General features: G+C 40.6%; 1 protein-coding gene across 3 annotated transcripts in view; it reads left to right on the top strand.

Annotated features, from left to right (window-relative positions):
- The window catches only part of DENND1A (DENN domain containing 1A), a 421,747-nt gene that overhangs the window by 330,189 nt on the left and 69,535 nt on the right, over window positions 1-22,023 (top strand). For all 3 annotated transcript variants that reach the window (XM_084650295.1, XM_084650293.1, XM_084650294.1), the window contains exon 20: window positions 9,407-9,495. In XM_084650295.1, coding sequence (XP_084506421.1) covers window positions 9,407-9,495 — 89 coding nt within the window. The remainder of the gene's footprint in view (window positions 1-9,406; window positions 9,496-22,023) is intronic.

Here is a 22,023-nt window from a genome sequence, read left to right as displayed (position 1 = left end):
ACAAAGTGCAAGAAAGCTTGCAGTAGGCAGAGGGGAATAACCTGTCCCCAGGTTAAGTTTCCTCTTAAGCCCCAGTAGTTAGAGGTTGGCTCATCTGCAAGCAACTGTACGTATAGCCAGGCCAGACACCCCATGTCCTGTTAGTACCACTAAGTGCTATGCTGTCTGTAGTCCAGCTTCACTCTACCTGCCAATGAGCCCCAACCCTGATTGGAGCTACCAACTCCAGAGGTGGGAGGGACAGAAAAATCCCTGTAACCTGTTCAGGGTTTCCTTTCATTGCTGAAACTAGTAACAGTGGTGTCACCTGGAATGAGGATGATATGTGTCCACTGGGGAGCTGGGCTGTGGCCACCAAATGCAAATGAACAGCCATCTAATGGCAACACAGTGATGAATCCATCCTGGGTTGGCTTCCAGCAGTGACTTAAGGTCCTGATCTAGCAAAACATTTGCACATGTGCATAACATTAATAGGAAAAGGGAAAGGGAGCTAAAGAATGTAATGAGTGAAACAAAAAGATGCAGAAAAGCATCAGGGTGAATGAATGCTGGTGTTGAGGGGAAAGTACATTAAAGGACGAAAGAAATGCTGGAAAGAGAATGCAGACGATAGTGGACATAACGTTAGATTTGAGCTTTCAGCATAATATGGTGTTAAAAAAGCCAATGTAAATTGCCCAGACAGAGAGCAAGGGCGAGAAAGAGGCAGACTGTGGGGAACCTCTGTATGTAAGTGTTGCAGCTCTTGTGATTTTATCATGAATCTTGCAATATTTGTGTTTTTCTTAAAACCCCAGCTCCTGTAGTCAAATTATTTAGGTCAGAATCTCATTTTTGTTTTTTAAAAAGTAAGATTCTACCCCTCAGAGACTCTGAGAAGAGCTTGAAAACATTACCCAAGTTCACCCTAGTGACTCAGGCCAGATGACAAATAAAGAACCCCCAACATTTACTTTTTTTTTAATCTCATAATTTGTAAGCTATTTGCATGATTTTTTGAGATCTAACTAGTGACTGTTGAACAGGCTTGGCAATGCTGAAATAATACTAAGTGATGTATGACAGACAGAAGAATTAAATTATTTTTGCAAATAGGCAAGAAGAAAAAAATGAAATCATTTACTATCCACCAACTTCTCCAGTTCCTGCTGAAAGGGAATATCCCTGATGCTGTCATTCCTCTGTGTACTTCCTTTCAGAGCCTTCTCTGGGCTTCTCTGATTTGTATGTGGAGATTATACAGTGTGCGTTAATAACTCCATGAAGGAAAAAAGGCATGCAAGTAATGGTGCATCCTCCAGCGCGATTGGAGGGATAGCCTTTATAAAAGGAATTAAACCTGCTTTATTGCTATTGCCTTTCTCTGTTAGCAAGTGACGGGTATATATATACGGGTAATATAATGAATCCTGTCCCCTTCTCTCCGACAAAATCACCAAGTGAGTAATAAAGGTGGGCAAGTAATGTTCAGTTGTATGTGCCTTTGCAATGGCTGTGATCAGTGTATTGATCATCTCGGTAGGAGGTAATCCTGAGATGCTGTGTGGTCGGTCCCTCTCGGAAGGGGTTGCCTGTTTTCAGAAGATTTAACAATATAACTGTTGGTTCTGGCTCCTCAGCTGATGCTATTGATGCCATAGTCTTGCCGTGTTTTCTCCAAAACTTGCCTGGATTTTGCTGTTGCAAGGCCATTCAGATCCTAAACCAAAGACGGGTTCCGCAATAGACTATAGTAAAGAAAAGCGGCTGGTGAAATGAACTAATTCTGAAGAAGTGGTAGCATCAACTTCTATTGAAAATGTTGCCTAATATCATTTTACTGACTGACTTTTTCTTTCGTTAGATAAGAAATATTAAGCCATTTTTTTTTAATTAAAACCGCCCTGGTAAATAGAATTACTGACCTTCCTAACACCCTTCAGTCTGTGGCATCAGGAAAACACTAAGATTTCCTAAATCACTATTCCATCGTGCCAGTTCTGTCAGGTACTATTATTTAAGTTTTCTACACAAATAAAAAACAAAACATATATGCAGGAGGCAAACAGAAATGTAAGCATAGAAGACAATGCAAGTAATATAAAAAGAATACTGTAGCGATCATATAGGGCTGCTCCTCTTCAGTGAGCCAGAGGTTCACTAACTAAGGTAATAAATGCTGTGCATACGAATAGGAAAATAAATTGCGGAAGGTATGAGACTGCTACAACCTAATAAAAAATAAATATCCCAAGCTCTGTGAAGGAAGTTAAATATATTAAAGGCAGAAATTCCAAGCCAGAGCAGATGGGGAGGGAAGATGGACTGGAGCCCAGGCTAGTCCCAGGGAGGAGTGGAGTAGAAGAGAGGAATGATAAATTTTGGTTAGGGAAAGAAAGCTACATGAACCTGGAGCCATCACCTCACTGTGAGAATCCCTTTGTTCCTATGATGACTTTTATTGGAAGCATTTGCATGGACGGACTCTGACATCAACTCCCCTGCCCAGACTTCTCTCTTATCATTGTAGGGAATTGACCCATGACAGTGCATGCTGCCTGGCACCCCAGAACCACTAACAGAGCCCAAGCCCGTGGCTTCTGTTGATTGGGAAGGGGTGGGGCAGCAAACAATGAAGTAAAAATCAGCAAATGGAAAATGTGTTTTTTAAATACATTGGATAGGAGCAAGAGAACAGAAGAGTGTGAATGACAGAAAAGGGCTGGATTGCAGAGCTGTGTCAGAGCAGTGTGTGTGGGTGGGAGTATGGGGGGAGGAGATGTCCATCTGCAGTCCAGAGCAAAGGGCACTCCAGCAGAAAGTTGAGAACTGCTGCTGAGATAGAGTGATGGAAACTTCATCTTCATTGAAATATACTAACCTGGCTGAGTAGACTTTATTTTTGAATCTGACTCCCCCTGCCTGTATGTATCCTTTCTCCATACAGTTGACAGAAGTCTTGTCTGCAGAATGTGTGGTACTTTTCAGGTAGTGATACAATTGTTGCTATTCTCCCCAGCAGACATGTATAGAAATTCTTGTATTCACTTCATTGCAGGCTTCTGTTCATTTCTCTCCAAGCACATATGCATTTAAGCAATCACTAGAAGGACATTCCACTCTAGTTTTTATCAAGTCCTCAGCACTAAAATGCACTTGGAATTTTTGGGGTCTTTTAATTCAGTTTCAACTTACCTGGTTCACTTGAGTCTTAGTTCTGCAGAACAGTAGGGTGCATACAAAATCTTGCTTGTATGAAGGTTATTATTATGCTGTGTAATCAGAAGCAACGGAATAGGAGTATTTCCAGCAGAGTTACAGCAGCAAGGACTTGGCCAACACAAAATTTAAAATTATGGGGACCAAAATAGGCACCTTTAATTAATACATTGACCTTTCACTTCTGGAGACGTATGTCTTCATTCAAAAGTGCTGATGACTCTGGACGGATTCCATCCTAGTCCTTATTTGTCCACCTCACACAGGCTTGCCCTTCAGTAGTTTTTGCTCCAAGTTAGGCCCAGGACCTGGTGCAGTAGGTTGGGGTTGCAGGTGCAATGACCGAAGTAAATATAGAACGCTTGCACAGCTCCTGTCCACTCTATTCCTGGCTTTAGGTATTGCACCTAGCCCCCGATCATGTCTTCAACTTCAGGCACATGAAGAGTCCAGTTGATTTGAACAGGTGGTCTACTGAGCCTAAGTGCATTACTGGTTCGGGGCCTCAGTCGCATTGGGTACATCTACACAGCAATTCAACACCCCCAGCTGGCCTGGGTCAACTGACTCAGGCTCATGGGATTTGGGTTGCGGGGCTATATAGGCACTTGGGCTGGAGCCTGAACTCTGGGACCCTGTGAAGGCCTGGGCCCGCTATGGCTATGCCACCTGTCTCTTATTCTAGGGACATACCCTGAATCACGTGAGCGCTAAAATCACTCGTGGAATCTTAGGGAAGAAAAGCTAATTATAGTATCATTCTCCAACTTTCTATCCTGAAACGTCATCTAGAGCGCTTGAAATGATGAGTTATTGTGCACCTTGGTTATCCTCAAGTCATAATACATTTTGGACAGTCTAATCTAGAGAGCTTTGTGTGCTGAGCTTCATCTGGTATAATTTACACCTCGGAGGCAGACATGCACCCTAACAATACAGAGCTCTTCTACTATTTCTTTCTGTGTACTGGTCAGGACAGTATTCCTGTGTTTGAAAGGTATTTGCACCAGTTGGGGTTAGTATGGAGTGGGGTTAAAGCACATGCTGTTGTCCATTTGGACTGCTATTGATACAAAATCAAAGGTATTTTCATGTGCGGTGATTATATTTTAATGTACTGATTACTAAGTTTCCACTTCGATACAGCAGCAAAGAGTACGTCCACCTCGGCCGCCTCCTCCAAAGATACAGCGTTCATCTAGGCCCGTGAGTAGCTGGTAGTTTTGCCTCACTGCTGCAGCTTAACACTGCCTGAATCGCGCTCTCAGTAGCATTGCTAAATCTTGGTAGTTTGGACTGTTGAATCGTGCAAAAAGCAACATTGGAATTATGCTCCTAAACTGCCTCCTTCTTTGCTGTGGCACAACCTTGGGACCTGCATTTTATTCTGCTTTTCTTCGGCAAGTTCTGCAGCTGTAGGTCAATTCAGCAGGTAGCTGATGCTGCCCTTGTGTGACATTTGTTTTTACTCTTGTAGTGATTATTTAAACCAAAAATCCTTCTAGGCTGACATACGTTTTTAGCCAGTGAGCTTTTGAAGACTTGCACTAAACTCATAAATATGAAAGGAAGCAAAAATCTGACACTAAGTTATTTATTTTCCCCAGGTCTTGCTGTAAATGCATTGGGATTGATTGTTAAATTTTTCCTCCCAGAGTCGTTGAGTTGGATAGGTCTAAAGAATAGGAAATCTGTTTCTGGGCAGTACCACATTGTGCCCTGTACAGAAATGTGCATAATGCTCATTTAAAATGCTAGCTGGAGATCCATTTGATTGTATATAGTATAAAAAATTTCAGGCACCAACATCTTGGTAAGACCAAATGCCTCTTTTACAGAAAAGCTACACAGAAATCAGTGCAGCACCTGTGTTAGGCAAGGAAATGTTGTCTAAGCAGTTTTCTATTTTAAACACTGATTTGTAGCCATACTGTTGCATATTAACTATTCCAGATGCCTTTAAAAATGGAGACTGTGCTAGATCTGAGGCAGTAACTGTTATTTACCAAAGGAAATAAGTTGGTGTCAGTTCAAACTGACAGTTGTTTTTGCAACAAACTCAGAGGGTATTTAATTCTATTTAAGATTTCTGCCCAGTGAGCATAATTTCATCAGAAGGCAAATGCTTTCTCTACTTGCTTCCATATATATATATATATATATATATATATATATATATATATATATAAAAAACAACTCAGCAAGTTTTCAAATCTAGTCTTGCTAAAACTTGCTAAAGATGTTTAGTCACTGTGATGTGCAGGCAAGCAGGTTAACCAGTGCACTTGGGTGTGGGTTCACTTTTAACCTTCAGTGCATGTTCCTAAGTTTATATTTAGATGGCATGGTTTTTTCCTTTGTAACTGTGGGTGTGGTGCTTAAGAGTCATTGTTATGGATTTCTGCATTGTACACGTCCCTTCTACATGTATAAAAGGCAGTGCTAACTATGCTTATGCATCTGCTTGAATGTAATTGATATTGGAGACCCTCCAGGATATGGTACACAGAGAAAAAATTTTCCCCTTATTCTTTCTAAAACCAGAGGCTCCGTGTAGCACTTCACATTCCTCTTGTTCTGCTCTAGGCTGGTGGTGTGCCATCAGGCCACGCAGGGACTTCTGTGGACAAAATGTTTCTGAACAGTATTGCTTCAGTTTGAATAGTGTATTGCATCAAAGCAGATCTTGCCAAGTCTGTTTAATCTCTCAGATGTAGTACATTAGTAGTCTTCAGTATGATGTGTTTGTGTCAACTGTCTTTGCTCCCAAAGTGATTAATAAAAGGTTAGAAAGTAGTAATAAAAGCTCCTGTTGCATTCAGCAGCCTGTGCTAACAAATGCAACTGGAATGCTGCCTTCATCAGAAGGAAAATCAAGACAAATGTGTATGATTAAAATAGTTCTTAAAGTATACATTTCTAGACCTTTTGTTCCAGTAACTATGCATAGCTACAGCAAGTATGACTTATACATTGTATTTGCATGTACTCAGAAGAATACAGAGCTTCCATAATGTGGCTTTAAGTGATAAGTGCCTGGGGGGGAATATCATAATTGATATCTTTATCTTTAAAGTTTACTAAATCCATAGATTATGTGTTTATAAATACTGTTGTTTTGTTTTTAATAGATAAAACACACGTTTTTAGCGTAAAGAATAACATTTTGCACAGAGTGCTTTTCCCTCTCTGTATCTTAGAGCATGCTGCAAAGGTGGGTATCAGGAAGTGACTTGTCCAAGGTGGGGACTCCAGATACCCTGACTTCTGTGCCCAGGCCCAACCACCACACAACACTGCCTCCCCTTGCTTGCTGCCAGGAAATACTGAATGCTTTATCCCAATGGTTTTATTCCAACTTGTGGTCCGCAGACCCCTGGGGGTCTACAGACTTATGTCTAAGGGGTCCACAAAAGGTGGTTGTTACCATAGAACAGTTGGTTTCAACCTGTGGTTCAAGGACCCATGGGGGTTCACAGACTAACTAAGATTTCCAAAGGGATCTGCACCTCTATTCTAAATTTTTTTAGGGGTCTGAAAATGAAAAAAGGTTGAAAACCACTGCTTTATATGTAGATGCTAGTTGATGGCATTTTCAGGGTAAGAATGTTTGTAGCATGCATCACTGATGCAGTTTGAAATAAAAACACAGTAAGGAAACAAAAAGAAATAAGCTTTTTATATTTCACTTTTGGGAAATGAATGTGACACCCTTACAAAGGAACCATTGTTTATAGTGAGCAGGACCTGTGGGCTGGAATGAAACTTCTTTCAATTAAAGAAAAGCACTTAAAGTGTTGAGTAATAATGTGTAAGGTGAAGTAGGGACTATTATATGCAAGTTTAACTCTTCTACATTAGGTATTTACCCTTTCTTTCTCATATACACCCTCATACCATCAGATTTTCTAGGTTTTTGTGCATTCAGTACACATTTAACCCAGCCTGCTTGGATATATACGGCTTCAAATCCAGCAAGGAATTGGCTTGTTTCCTGACTTTCCCCTGCAGTCCCCCTAGAACAGTGCTCTAAATCCTTCTTAGCATTTTTCCCCAGATGCTGCTGGGCTGGTAACACTAGAGGAGCCATCCAAAGTTGTCCCCCCCCCCCCCCCCCTTGAGTACCACCCAAAAGGTGAAAGTGTTCACAGCACAATGACAAGCCAGCTTTATGCATCATCTTCCAGCTCAGGCTTAATTAAACAGCTTTCTTTCTTCCTTTCTCTCGTTCCCTCTCTCTTTCTCTCTCCCTGTATCCCTCTTGCTTGCCTCTCTCTCTCTGTTTTATCATCCCTAATGAAGCAGTCTTCTCCATCGATCCTGCTGATTGCCAGCCCATTCTTTTTGTTTGTTGGCACTGAGCCATTCAGCTGCACTCTGACAGCTCAGCTTGTCTAATTAGCTCTGTTGTTCTTTTCTCCATGTTTCACCACCTTGCAAGTTCAGTGGAAGTTGCCACAAACTTAATCCTTCCATTCCTGCCATAAATTCACATTCTTAAGTTGTCTTTATTGTAGAAAGGAACAGTCTTGTGTGAGGACTGATCTTCAAGACCTTAACATCTGACCTTCCTATAAGCCCTTCCTCCACCCGGCATGAATAGCGGCAATCCGTCTCTGAACTTCTCCATGATTTCTGCTGCATGCTATTTCCTTTGAAACAAAAATTGAAAAGATAATAATTCTGCTATTATCTTATGCATGCTCATGTGTGGCAAACCCAACACACAGGATTCAGTGCTTTTTCCTGGTGTGGAAATTAGAACTTTATGTTCCTATAACCATACTAAGGGTGGGGGTAAGGGGGAGGAGAGACCATCATCTCTCACTGCAAACAAATTAATCCGTCATCCAAAGAGCATTTAGGTTGTAGACCTTTAATAGCCTTCTATATACTGCAGCTATTAAGAAAACGCAAATTTAGGGATGGCAGAAGTTTAGTTGTGTTCCTTACTTTATTTGGGGGCTTTGGAGATTCTTGCTGAAAATGATGTTAGGTTAAGTCAACAACTTAGAGGTTTGTTATGAAAACAATTCTTACATATGAAAAACTCCCATTGGAGAAGGTGTCTATACCATGTGGCCCTGACCCTGCAAACACTTATGTGTGCACTTAGCTTTACACATGCAAGTAGTCACATTGACTTCAATAATACTGCTTATGCGAGAAAAATTAGGCGTGTGTGTAAATGTTTGCATGATCGGGGCCTGTGTTTGTTCCATGCCCTAATCTGAAGCTTGTGTATTTCCTGTTCTGTGTGGGCAAAAAAAGCAATGTTTCTCAGCATCAGAAGATGATGAAGTGGTAACTTCAGATAAGACTAATAGAAACTGTATATCAAATATGTCATCTAACTGCAGAAAAACTTTAGATGTTATTGAAGGGCTACTGAATAAAATTCACATGTAACTCTTCAGTGTTCATGGAAACACACCTAATAATACGTTCTATTAAACTGATGAAAGGGACCAAACTCTTTATGGCATCATGGAAATTGGTAATGCTTTTCATGCTTTCACTTTTATTTTCACTTCTTCATTTCTTCAGTGCTATCTTCCCTACACAGAAGCGATTACTATAGAAAGTCAATCAGTTTATTACAAACAGGCAAAGAAACCGAGTGTGGTTTTGGAGTTGAACTCTGGTCTCTAGTACAATGTGCAACAAAATACAAGGCTTTCCCATTTTCATTTTAGCAATTAAGTCTTTACATGGAGCACACAATCTGGGGGCTCAGTCAGAAGATCTAGTATTTGTTCATCTACTGCGTGCAGAAGTGAAATAAACTTTTAGTACATGACTAATACACTTCAGTCAGTGTATTGACCTGACTCTTCCAATTACTCATATCTTCAATATGATTCCAAACTGACAAAAGCATTTACATGACATTGCTGCTTTAAAAAAGTAAAATAAGTTGAACCATTTTAACCTTTAGCCCAGATGTCTAAACTTAGATATAAATTCGCACATTACTTTAGAGTCCTTTAATGATATGGGTCACTATAGTTCAGTTTAATACAGATTTAGTTATAATTTTAGTGTGGCACAGAAATATATAAATTTGCAAGAGGGATTCTGAATGGAAGCAATGTCTAAGCTGACAATGGATCAATTTTTGCAGATTTTATGTGGATTGTGTCTTTTGTTTTGATGCTTGTTAGAGTATTTGATTAAATGTCTCCATTGTATGTATATATAATAGGTTCGTCCTCCAAGACCTCATGTTGTTAAGAGACCCAAGAGCAACATTGCCGTGGAAGGGCGAAGGACTTCAGTTGCTAGTCCAGAACAGTAAGTATTTTGTTGCTGCATTTCTCGACATCTGCCTGAGCATGTAAAGGGCCTGGGGTTTGTTTATAATTAACACTGGTCAAAGAAAGGAAACATAGTTTCACAAAAAAATTTATTTCAAGGTAATTTTAAATATGAAACAGAACAGTTTTTCATTGTTTAAAAATTTTGGGCAAAATTTTAGATGAGAGAAAGGAGTTTAAAAAAAACAATTTTTTGACATTTCCACGTGTTTTTAAAACCAGAATTTTTAAAAAAATCTTTTTATGATCATTTTTAGTTTGGAAAAAGACATTTTTTCATTTAAAAAATTTTTCAGTGGAAAATTTTGACCAGCTCTATCTATAACCCACCATCATCGACTAGCTTTGCCTAGGAACCAGGGAATGTTTTATGATCACACATTTAATGGTGGTTCTATGTGATTGTTGAAGTCCTTCTGCCAGTTGAAGCTCGACAGAGAGCCTTATATAATGAAGGCTTTATAATGCACAATGTCTCTTGTTTAGTAGGTAAAATTTCATAGTCTCTATAAAGTTGATTGAAAATTTCTCTAAATCACTTTTTAAAATAAGTTTCATTCCTGTGACTGAAGAATATCACATATAAACAACACACAGGCATTGCTTTCCAGCATCTTTTGTTGTTCAAAACAATAATGCATCATCTGTTATCCTGAACAGAGAAGGTTTTGCAGATTCCTCAATGAAAGCTACCAAACAAAAGGACTTCATAGAAGACAGGGATTTGTTGAGTCGTTGATTCACTCTGAATACAATCTTTCCAACCTGTAGCTAAACAATAGGCCACCAAGTATAAACCTAAAGAGAGAATGGATATCCCTCCTTTCTAATGCAGCCTAAAGAACACTTTCAGTACCTGACAGATATATTTCATTAGCATACATATCCAACTTTATTTATTTATTATTCAGCAAATTATTAAGAATTTAACTGTTTACATCATCTACAATTACAAAAGAAGTGATTATATGGCACCTCTGTTTGCTTACCAAAATCTACTAATAGTTTGCTGCACTTCTGAGTGTCTGAATAAGCAGGTTGCCTTATTTCAGCTCAGAATTTGGGAAGCCAAGGACTGGGCATAATGCCAGGGGCCACTGATCTTAGACAGAAAAGGACGTCTTGGAAAATATTGCTAGTGTCATGACAGAGTATATGGCACTCACCTGGGGAACACTCAGGCAGCAAGATAAGAACAGTAGGCACTAGACTGAGAATGTAAATTGTCTGAACCAAACTTACAAAAACAATGAATTTATATTTTTTGCCCTTGGAACGATTTTAATTGTGCTCTTGAAAAGTGGACTTACTTTCAGTTTCTAAAATATCTTCTATCTTAGCATTCCTCTCCGATCATAGTATTAATAATCACTTATGTCATATCCAGTCTATATTATTTGTTTGTTCTCTAATCTGAGGTAATTGGGTATCCTGGCAGTGAAATACCTTCAGTATTTCAGGTTGAGGATAACTATTAAATCTGAAACTATTCAAAAACTTGGAACAAGAAAACACTTAGCTTCTGTAAACGTATTTATTTTCAATTCTGAAGAGAGAGTGAGTGTCATCTCAAATTAGATATTTGTTTCACTTTTCCCAAACACAGCAGAATGGGGAGGTATTTAGCAGTTTGCGTTCAGATGGAAATAACTGGTCACTTCTAAACTGAGCCATATTCATCCTATACATTTTATAGTGGAATATGATTGCCCTCTTGTGGAATAGATTGCAAGCCAGTCCTGCACAAGGGTTTGAATGGTATATGGTGCTTCATGGGAAGGCTCTCCTTGCAAAAAGTTTATAGTGTTCATTTTTATTTAAGGAAATATATTTTGTGAATCATTTCATTAACATGCTGATCCTTGAATTGTTGTATGACTAACAGACTACAGGGATAGGATAAAGGAATTAGTGTAACCACCATGCATATTTTGTAGGAAGGATTACACATTTTTGGATTAAGCTGCCTGACATCATTCAGTGTGACTTGCTTCTAAACTTTATTTACATTTCATGTTGCAAAAGAATCAAAACAATATGAAATCAAGAAATTTAGTTGAAAAAGCTCACCAGTATTTTACACTTATACACAGCAATTAAATACATATTACCATTTTTATTCTAAATTTTAATTTTTTGCAGTTAGTTTGCTAGAGATTCCTAAAAATTCAACCACTGAAACTGAACAAATCACTAAATTGCTGTATTGTGGAAATGGCTGTGAATGCAAACAATATTGATGACTCTTTGCAGCCTTAAACTGACCTGTTCTTTAGGCATGTGGACTAACAAAGAATTACATTTTGGCATTTCACTGTAAGAGGGTTTTTTTTACATTTTAAATGACCAGCAGGAGCTTAGGGCTGGGAAGGGAGTAGCTTCTAGTGCCAGTGACATTTGATGTGTGGTGCCAGTATTTTTCTGAATCTCTTTCTGATCTGTCCCATCTTCAGTGTTTCTCCGAATCCAAATGTCATGTCACAATAGCAGTTAGATGTATTTTCATTCTCTCCTGTCATCAACTTTAGCTGGCAGGACAAACTTCTGCAAACATAGGGAGCCTCTGGCCAGCCAGTTAATACTACAATATTATAATAGACCAGACACCTTGTAAACGTTATTCTAACAAAAAAATGTTGGCATTGGAGAGATGAATGGGAAAAGAAAGAGGAGGCAGATGCAGCTCTCAAGGTGCTATGACAGAAGATGGAAATCTTCACTGGAGAACATGGTATGTGCGGCTCCTGAGTATCACCCCGGGCAAGATAACAAATCAGTGAGGATTAGCTGCGTGGTGGTGTCAGAAATATATAGTATCTTTTGTTTAATAAGAAAGCTAATGTAAATGGCTTGAGACTTTGAAGTGTGGTTGGGCAGGTGCCTTTGAACAGGAGGAGACTCGTTAATCCTGACCTCCCTCCTCACTATTTACCCCAGAACAGCATTTTAAATAATTGAAAAACATTTAAAAGAATAGCTGACCCTAATTAAAGAGAGGACCTTAAGACCGTTTTCTACAAGCCATTATCTTTTGTATTTCCTAGGAGGGGAGAGTGCTCCTGTCTCTCTCTTAAAGGAAACCACAAAGATAGGATTTGTTTTTAAAAGCTACACTGATTTTCTCTCTTGTTTTTGGCCCATTTCTCTGTATTGTATTCTGCTATATCATTCTAATACACAAAGAAGAGTTCCTTGCTGGGCAGATTTCTCTTGAGGCCAGATGTAGGCAGAGTTGAATAGAATACTCTTTTACTCTTCACCTGTAATTTACCTCTGCCTTTCCAACTGATACAGATTTGACTTCTGTTTATCTCTTCAATGACCAGTCAGCTTATCCCTCTTTTGTAAGGGTGAACTCTTGTTTTACCTGGTGGTGAAACCTAAAAGTTTGCAAACACCAACAGGAAATTATTTCCCCGCCTCTACAGAGGCAGATTCCATTTGGTGCTCTGGTCAGTGCCTCCATCAGCTTCATGAATGGGCTGAGGAGGAAATGAATAGCCTGTTAATGAAACTTACAGATGATACCAAATTGGCAGAAGTTGCAAACACCATTCAGGTCAGAGGAACAAAAACAGTGGGACCCAGACAGGTTAGAAATGTGAATGGAATGTAAGAAAATGAGATTCAGCTTTAAAACATGTGAGGCTTTTGTCCAGATATCATGAAAAACGCAGAGTCAGTGGGTGTGAGTAACCTGTAAGGCAATAATGCCAACGGAGACTCAGAGGACAGCTAATTAGATGTGAGTTTGCATAGCAATATGGCAGCAAAACAAGGCCAGTTCAGCTTTGAACTGTATGTGCAATAGCATCATACACTGGGGCAGCGGGCAGGAGCTCAGTGTGTGATGGTGATGTAGCAGCAGCATGCCTGAGTTGGAACTGGGCCCTTTCTCTTACTGTACAAATACCAATTGCCACCTTGCTTGTGGAAGTGCCTGTACAGCTCGTGGGGCCACTTGTGTTCCACCTGTAAGCACCAGGGATGGTTTATCTTTACTGCTGCCTGAGGACAGGAGAGTGAAGAACCCTCTTCCAGGAGAACAAATGAATAGTCCTATTTTGTCAGACAGTTGCTCCTTAAGCAGTGATTGTTGAGTTTCAGCAAGAGAAGCCCCACCCTCACTCTCCCCAGAGTTGAGACACTGGGGACAAGTCGTCCCAGCAGCATCAGGGGCAGCACGTTGACAGCCTCTGGAACCCTGAGGAAGCCGTTAGTTCCAGATTCCGTGAGCTGTTTTGTGTGATCAGGAGACTGGCTGTTAGGTGGAGGAGGCAGGAGAGAGGGGGTCAAAGAGCAGAGGGCTAAGCAATGGGAAAGGCCCAACTGCCCCATTATAGCTCAGGAACGTCACATGTGCTGTGTAATTGGATAGGCCTTCTCCCGCCAGGACTCGCTCCTGTCCTTAGCAGGAAGGACAGAAGAAACCCTGGGGTCCTAATACCCTTGCAGCTTGATGTCTGCCAGGCATCCAGGGGGAGGGGCTTACGTAGGGGAACAGCCTGTCATCGGAGGGCCTTGTAGGGATAAGTCAGGTGTGTTTCTAAAAGAACGAGGAATGCTAAGTCAGAGGGATGACTGAGAGTCGGTGGGTGGGTGGGAGCAGGCAAATAAATACGTTGCTATCTGAAAACAATAGAAAGTGGACGCGTTCTCCCAGGGGGAGAAATATCGTGGGAGGCCAGGCTCTGGAGTTTGTTATGGGCGATGGGGAACTTTTTTTTAAAATAATGGTTGGAGAAAAATCTTTAAATGTTTCAGCCAGAGCTATCACAGTGTAACGCTGTGAAACCACCTGGTGCTGTTCCCCATCCCCTGCCACCCTGTTCTTTGCTACACTCACTTGTTGTGTTTCATCTTTAAATGAAGGTCTCAGCTTTTCAGGTGGGATCATGCAGTCCGGTAGGTGCACAGAGAGCTTCACACAGTGGGGTCCTAGCCCAGATGGGGATCTTTAGGTGCTACAGTGTCACCAACAATAACTAAGAATCATTCCAAGCCTCCTCAGAGTGAAAGTGTTTCTAAAATTTAAAATAACTTCTTTCTTAATGCCGAGCAATAAGCCATTCACGATAGCAAAGTGACCCTTCCACAGCAGCATCTTCCACACAGGGTGCTGCATGCATCCCCCCCTCGGTCTATAGTCTGCATCATGCTGCAACCTATAAAGTGAGAGTAGGAAGGTGTGAGAGACACATGAGGAGCAACACAGATAGAAAGAGAGAATATCTTGGTTTATGGGAAGAAGGATATTTGTGCAAAAGGATTTACATTTCCTCCTGATCACACTCATAGCAGTTGAATGTTGCCACTCCTTTTGCCAGGAGCACAATGCAGCCAGCGATCACATGTGCTCTTGGCCCAGCTTGTGGTGAGAGTGTTTCTGATTTTATGTTTTCCCTCCTTCTGTTTCATAGCCTTTCACCAGTTCTGCTTCCTGGAGAGCTTCCCCATCTGACGAACCCTTCCTCCCTCCCTGGCAGGCCTGCTGCATGTAATGCTGACTTTGCATGCAAGCAGAATTGTGATCAGCAGGTTTCTAACATGTGTGGAAATGGAGATTTTGCAGTAGGACCTGCAGTAATAATACTCTGTGTTTCCATGGGGCTTTTCCGTGGGAAGGGCAGAGTGTGTTTTGGACATAATAATGAAACAAAACAAACCTGAATCAGAAAAACCCACACTTTCAAAGCCCCCGATGTGTGTGTTTCCTTTCCCACCCCCATGATGTGTGCTCATAATTCCTATTGGCATTATTGGGAGTGACGTGGGTCTCTGACAAATAGACCCATTTTCTTCGTTTCACAATGTAATGCACATAGTACACTTCAAAACCCTCCCTTTCTCTAATGCAGACCTGATCCTGAAAGCCATGGGTCCCTTGCCTGGGGAAGCTCTGGGGGATCAGGTATTTGGTCCATTTGCTTCCTTCCTGCAGGGCAGAGCCTGGTTTATTCTGTTTCTCATCTGTTTGGGTACATGCATTGTACTGAACAATCTCATCAGACTGACACTAAAACAAGCATCCTCCAAACATGCCCAGAGATCTGTACACATACAGCTGCTGTTAACATGGTTGGTTTGTTAACAGCCAGAAATCCTGTAACACTTACATCGGGATATAAAACTCCCCCTAAAGAGTGACTCTTATCAATCAATCAATCAATCTGCCTGGCCATTTATTTGACCTAATTCTAGTCCCTTGTTCACTGGAAAATGTACACAAGTGGGAATGGAAATCTTTCTCCCCGTAACTCCCTAAGCACCAGTAGCCTTCTCTGATGAACTAGAACAGAGCTACACTTCTCAACCTGTGCCTGCCTCTCATCCCACTTTCTCCATATATGAAATGCAGCTATACAGCGCTAGTTACATTTCTCTTACTCTATTGGGGGAGCGATACCACTTTGCCAAGGGACCTGCAGTCAGGATTAGGAAATGGACCAGGAGACCAGCTGGCTTCCTGCATTTTTTTTCTTCTACCAATTAAAATTTTATTGTAATTGTTTTACTTTTGTAATGGCTGCCAATGCCACTTGGCAGCGGATATATTTCTATCACTACCCACGGGGGAAAGTTGGTACTGTGCATTCCCTTCTGCATTGCTACTAAAAAGAAAGAAAAAGGAAAGCCCAAATCAGCATAAGAATAAATGTCTGTATAAAAGTGGGATGGCACACCTGCTGCGCGCTGCATCCCGGAAGCAGCACAACAAACCTGGAGAATCAAACACACCCACCCACTGCGAAATACACACACAGAATGATGGCCTAGAGCTGCTGCTAATTGTAGATCAAAACAGATTTCTGTGAAACCTAGTCCATATGGTTGTGATTTTTTTCCTTAAACAGGACTTGACCAGAATAGCATTGAATTGCACTAGTGCTACGGCGAATGGTTTACTGAACAGTGAATCTCCTCAGATGCTCATATGTGGAAGGTCTTTCTAAGGAGGAGCTTGCGCTCAGTGGGAGGTTTTGTACGTTCAGCACCACTAGCCTAGTGGTTCTGAATTACTCCCATTGGGCTAAGGGGCATTTTCCAACATCTCTAAAATACCAGTCCAGTCCATGGGTCTTGCATCCTCCTCCTAGCTGGAGGAGACCAAAAAACACAAAAATGTGGCCTCAGCTCTGATAAAGGAGTATAGCAAATATGAATCTCACTCGGCACGATCTCCTCTGAAGTCGTAGCACGGCATCCAGTCTCTGAAAAGTCGGTTGCCACCCAGGCACCCTTTTCCAGCCATTACATTATCAAGGCCACGTATTTAACATGGAGACATGTACTACCGCTAGTGATGTGTGTTTGCGCTTTGCCTGCAAGAGCAAAGCTTGTTATTTCCCTAGGGCATGTTTTTGTTTTCCAGCGGATCATTAGCTAAAATAAAAAGCATTGAAGGGTTCTAACTGGAAGGTAGTGGTGGCTCCTCCCAAAGGCTCTTGGGTTGTTTCCAACATGGCAGGCCATTGTTATCCCACATATATTATTATTAGAGTTTGTGGGGAAATTATTTTTTCACCCATGAAAAAGTTAGTGAAAATGATTTTTTTTCAATAAATTGATTTTTTTTATTGAGATTTTCCAGATTTTTATTAAAAATCCCCAAACTGAAAAATTTCTGGTTTTCAGCCACTGAAAACCTAAAGCTTTTTTATTTTCAACAAAAAATTCTCCAAAATTTTCATCAAAAAAGAATCTTTGGACAGAAACGATCTTTTTTTTCTTTGAAAAAAAATCTGGTTAGTTCAAAAAGCCAATTATCAAAAATTGTGTTGATGGTAAATATTTAACCAGCTGTTATGGACTCTTTAGCACTGTCATGCTTGACTTGGTGGTAATCCAAAAGGAAAGCTCTGTCGCTGGAATAAAAAGCAGAAGCTGGCCCATCTGAGTTTCCCTTGACCCCAGTAAAGAAACATAAAACACTTGATCCTTATACAGCATTTTTCATCTTCAGAGTGCTTTGCAAACATTCCTCACAATCCCCCACCAGATAGGAGCAGTGCAGTACAAGTAGGGAGATTCATGCAGAGAGGTTGCTGAGCTAATTTTCAGAAGGGCTGAGCACCTCGAACTTGCACTGATTGCTCAGCGCTCGGACAATGAGGCCATAAGTGACTTGTCCAAGGGCTATGCAGTGAATCAGCAGGGAGGCAGAGCCAGGATCAGATACTACTAGCTCATGGTATACAAGAACCCAGGAAGTTTTGGGTTACCATCCTGTGCGGAGACAAGTAATCCATGATGCACTCTAAATGCTAACCTAGATTTTCATAGAAATAATTGAGGGATGCAGCTGTTAAAATTCATGTTTGTTTTAAAACCTGATTCTATCCTGGTTATCTCTATCTCTGACCCTACAGCATGGAGAACTGATGCTAATAGTTATGGCTTTGTATAGGCCATTTTTATTGTGTGTTAGACCTGTTTTGCATCCAACTAACCTACCCAGATTGCCTGTTAAGCACACAATGGGCTTCCAGGGAGAGCTCTAGGTTCTGGTTTCTTCATGTTAAATATTGACTAGCTGGATTCCAGGGCACTCAGAGTGGGTAGAAATTAAAATGGAAAAGCAGAGGGTTAAGCTCACAATTAACAGCAAGTCGAAAGGCTCTTGAGCAGGCTAAACCAACATCACCGCACCAGCAGCCATTCATTATGACTTTCCAGAAATTATGCAGTACTCACTATAGATACACTAATGACTTTCCCATGTACGGTATGAATGAAAATTGGCTGCTGTGTGATAGTGGGCTCATTACATTGAAATTAGCTTGAAATTAGCAGGATGGCTCAGCTAAATGGAAGTAGCTTATCAAGCACATTTCACTTGCTGTGGCCAGCTTCTTAGAGCCTCTGCCACCTAAAAATTACTGTGTACGGTACAGAGGTATCGCACAGCATCATTGTAAGCAAGAACATCTATTGGGGAGGTTGTTAAGCCAGCCTGTTTCCTAACTGAGCAAATGCAGCTGGCTCAAAAATGAATAAATAAAATCACTGCAGAATATTGCAGAAAGATCTGCTACATATTGTCCTCTTGATCTTCATGGGGAAAGGCTGTCATGGAGGAAGCTAGACACAAAGAAGGTGATGCCTTGAAAACCGAAGCCAATCATGGGACTAAGCAAATCAGGAGCAAGGGTGACTGGAGCACAGTCATCCTTTTGCATGACTTGCTATAGTTGTTAGGGTTTTAGATTTGGGGGATGTGTGTTCCCTGTCTGTACTGATGCAGAGACTCGCTTTTGTGGAGATGGTGCCGTTCTGCCAAGGTTAATCATGGGTTAACTGTGCTGTCATTATGCCAGGTCATTCTAATGCTGCCCTTAATGCTAGTGTGCTTGAGAAATACTTTCAAATGTTCCGTCAAGCGTGCTGTCTAAGGAAAAACCATTCCTGACTCTTACGTGACACATTGTAACATTCGTTGCTCCCCTGTAGCACAGATGTTTATAAGTAGGAAAAGGAGTGCAGGACAAAGCTATTTGCTTCACACAAGTGAGTATTGATTCATCAATGAAACTGTGTGAATTCTGAGGTCGGTTGCCCAACACGATGAATCTGCAAAGGTATTTGAAAAAAAGTGGGAAGGAGCTCATGATCAAAAGAGCAAGGTGTTTTTTTTTTTTTTGGTTTGGTTGGTTTTTTTAAAGCAAATTGGAGGAAGAGAAAATGGCACATTGAGCCCTGATGCACATTTAGACTAAGATTTCCAAAGACACCTGAGAGATTTTTGACACTCAGCTCATCAGAATTAATGGGAATCGGGCACTCGGATCCAAAATCTTAGTCCTTTTTTGTTCACATCCTCTAGAGCGTCAAATTCCATGCACAGCAAGCCTCAGTATTTTGTGGAATATGTGTAATCTTAAGAATAAAACTTGATGGTATTCTATATTTTATATTTTCCTGTCCAAATTCTGAGTTGACTCCTATAAAGCAAAGATGGTTTGGAGACCATGGTACTTATATTATGATGTGAAGTCATCTGTGAGAAGAGATGGCTTTCTCTGGGACTCCAACATGGCTGTGTCAAGTTCCAGCCAAAACTCAGCATCTTTAAACTTAAAACTAAAACATCCTTAAAACTTGCCTACTGGCATTTTTCCTCTGTCTTATAGAGAATTATGGAAGTCACTGGTATGTTCATTGTATGTTTTTGTTCCATGATGCCAGTCTCGTTTAGAAGGCCAGAGAGGAATGGTGGCACTGAGAAGGTAGGCCATATGGGTTTGATAGCAGTATGGGAGGATGTAGATGCAACCAAGGGCCCTTCTCATCCAAAACTCCAACATGAAAGCATAGTCTTCCAAAGATCCCCTTACATCCTGTTGGTTAGTGAGGCAACATGGTCTAGGATTCAGATTGGGTCCAATTCCTGGATCTGCCACCAGCTTCCTCTGTGACACTGGGCAAGTAACTGAAATTCTGGGATTCAGTTCCTCCATCTAACATACAACCTGCCTTTGTAAAGAGATCTGATCTCTGCAGTGGAAGTGCGCTCTGTGCAGGCTAGTATTGTTTGAGATAAGCAAATAATGTTAAACTAATAATTTATTAGACTCTTTCCTGTTAATTGTTAGAGCAGATGCTGACTTTCTTCAGCTTATCCCGATTAGAAATTACTTGGTGACTTCTAATATTTCCTGTTCTGTAGATTGAGTGTGAGCAGTTCACTAAAAATTTACAGAATTCAATTTGTCAGCTCTCATTGGATGTCCAGGTCACATGGTATTGTTTCCATTACCTGATTGGATGAGTGTAACTCTTAGAATCAGATTTCTAGGGTGAATTCTAATGTTTGTCAATTAAAAATGTGCCTATTCACTTAACATTCAATGCTCCTGGGAACATTCCCACCAATAAACTCATGCCAAGATGGCAGAAGCTAATACAAAAGAAAAAAACAAGCAAATCCTGGAATTTTGTTGGTAGTACGTACCCGGGCCTAATGATTTTTCATACTCTACAGGAAAGTATTACAGGTGCGGGATTTGTGCTTTGTTCTTAATGAGAGACAAAATAGGGATTTCCCTAGTCTCTGGTCTCCACTTCATATTGGTAACAAGCACTCCACAAATCCAAACCCCTTATTCTCTTCATATTTACTACACCTAAAAGGGACCAAAACCCTTAGTTCCCTCGAGCAGTTGCACAGCTGTTCCAGGAATCAAGAAATATGTGAAATTTGGGATGCCCGGTGCATGGGAAAAACAATACAAGTGGGTCCACCCTGCTGCACCTGTACAACATGATCTGCATAATCAGAGGGGAAAGAAACAAAGCACCTACTTTAATATATATAAATTAAAGTTCCCTGTAAATTAAATAACCTTTTAAATTATTATAGAATTCCCTTCATTAATTCCCAAACCCCAGTGCTCAGTGATTTTCTATATTTTTATCTTAAGTACATTTAGGTGTCAATTAAATTTGAAATATCTACATTTGTCAGCATTTCATTTTTGGCCGGTGTGATGTGCTGCTGATTTGTCCATGCATCCTGACACATGAAAAAAGCTCCCAAGATGCAGATCTTCCTCATTAAAAAATAAATCCATACTATCATAATGGTACGCAGAGCCATGGAGCGCATCCCTGGCTTTATTGCACTGTGTTTCTGACATGATATTTTAAAAGGAACAGCCACAGCTGTCAGTACTGTCATATGCGAGTGCTAACTGAAGACATGTTAAACTAAACATTAGAAAGAGATCAGCAAGTCATCTGCATGGTAACTCAGCTAAGAGATTAGGTAGGCAGGAGCTGGTGCAGTCATGTGGAGATGATGAGGGTTGTCGCTGTGACGGACAGGATCCTTTTTTCCCTCTAAGACTACAGCATTGCCTGCCTTGTAGCTGGGCTTGCTGTGACCTGCCTTTTCAGAGACAGCTCTTTGTGTATGAAATCCTAGCAAGTAGTGGGTGGTAGACTGCAGGATCGTCGCTGAATTGGTTTAATGAGGGAATAGGCACTCTTTTTTTGATTCTACTGCCTCAAGCTAATAAAAAATTTAAACATGGACATTTTAGATTGTTTGTCCCTTGTCTTTGACAAAAATCTTTTATGAAACTACAGCAGCAGCTGAATTTAAATAAGTTTTTATTATGAAATCCCACTTTGTCATGTAAGGTGCCTTAAAGCAAAAAAAAAAAAAAAAAAAAAGTGCCTATTAACTGGCATTATAGCTTCCATCTTATTTATATTGATCTCCACTGAAATGCAATTTATTAGCTGATCCACCAGTCTGTCTTTTGAACTACCTCTTTCAAATTAGATATTCCTTCATGGTGAATTAATTCCACATTTTAAAAAAAAAATACTTGAATTTAAACAGACCCTAGCCAAACAAAGGAGGTCGTTAGTAACACTTTGGAAAGGAACTGAACTGACTTATCTGAAATTCACAACCTCCAGACTCTAACTGCACATAACCAAAAGGTTGAATTCCTCAGCAAAAATCTGTGGAAATTCCAAGTTTCTTCTGATTTCTGTG

Source organism: Lepidochelys olivacea, assembly GCF_965140295.1.
Source record: "Lepidochelys olivacea isolate rLepOli2 genome assembly, chromosome: 16".
Taxonomy (NCBI): Eukaryota; Metazoa; Chordata; order Testudines; family Cheloniidae; genus Lepidochelys; species Lepidochelys olivacea.
This window is presented reverse-complemented; position numbering and strand designations above follow the sequence as displayed.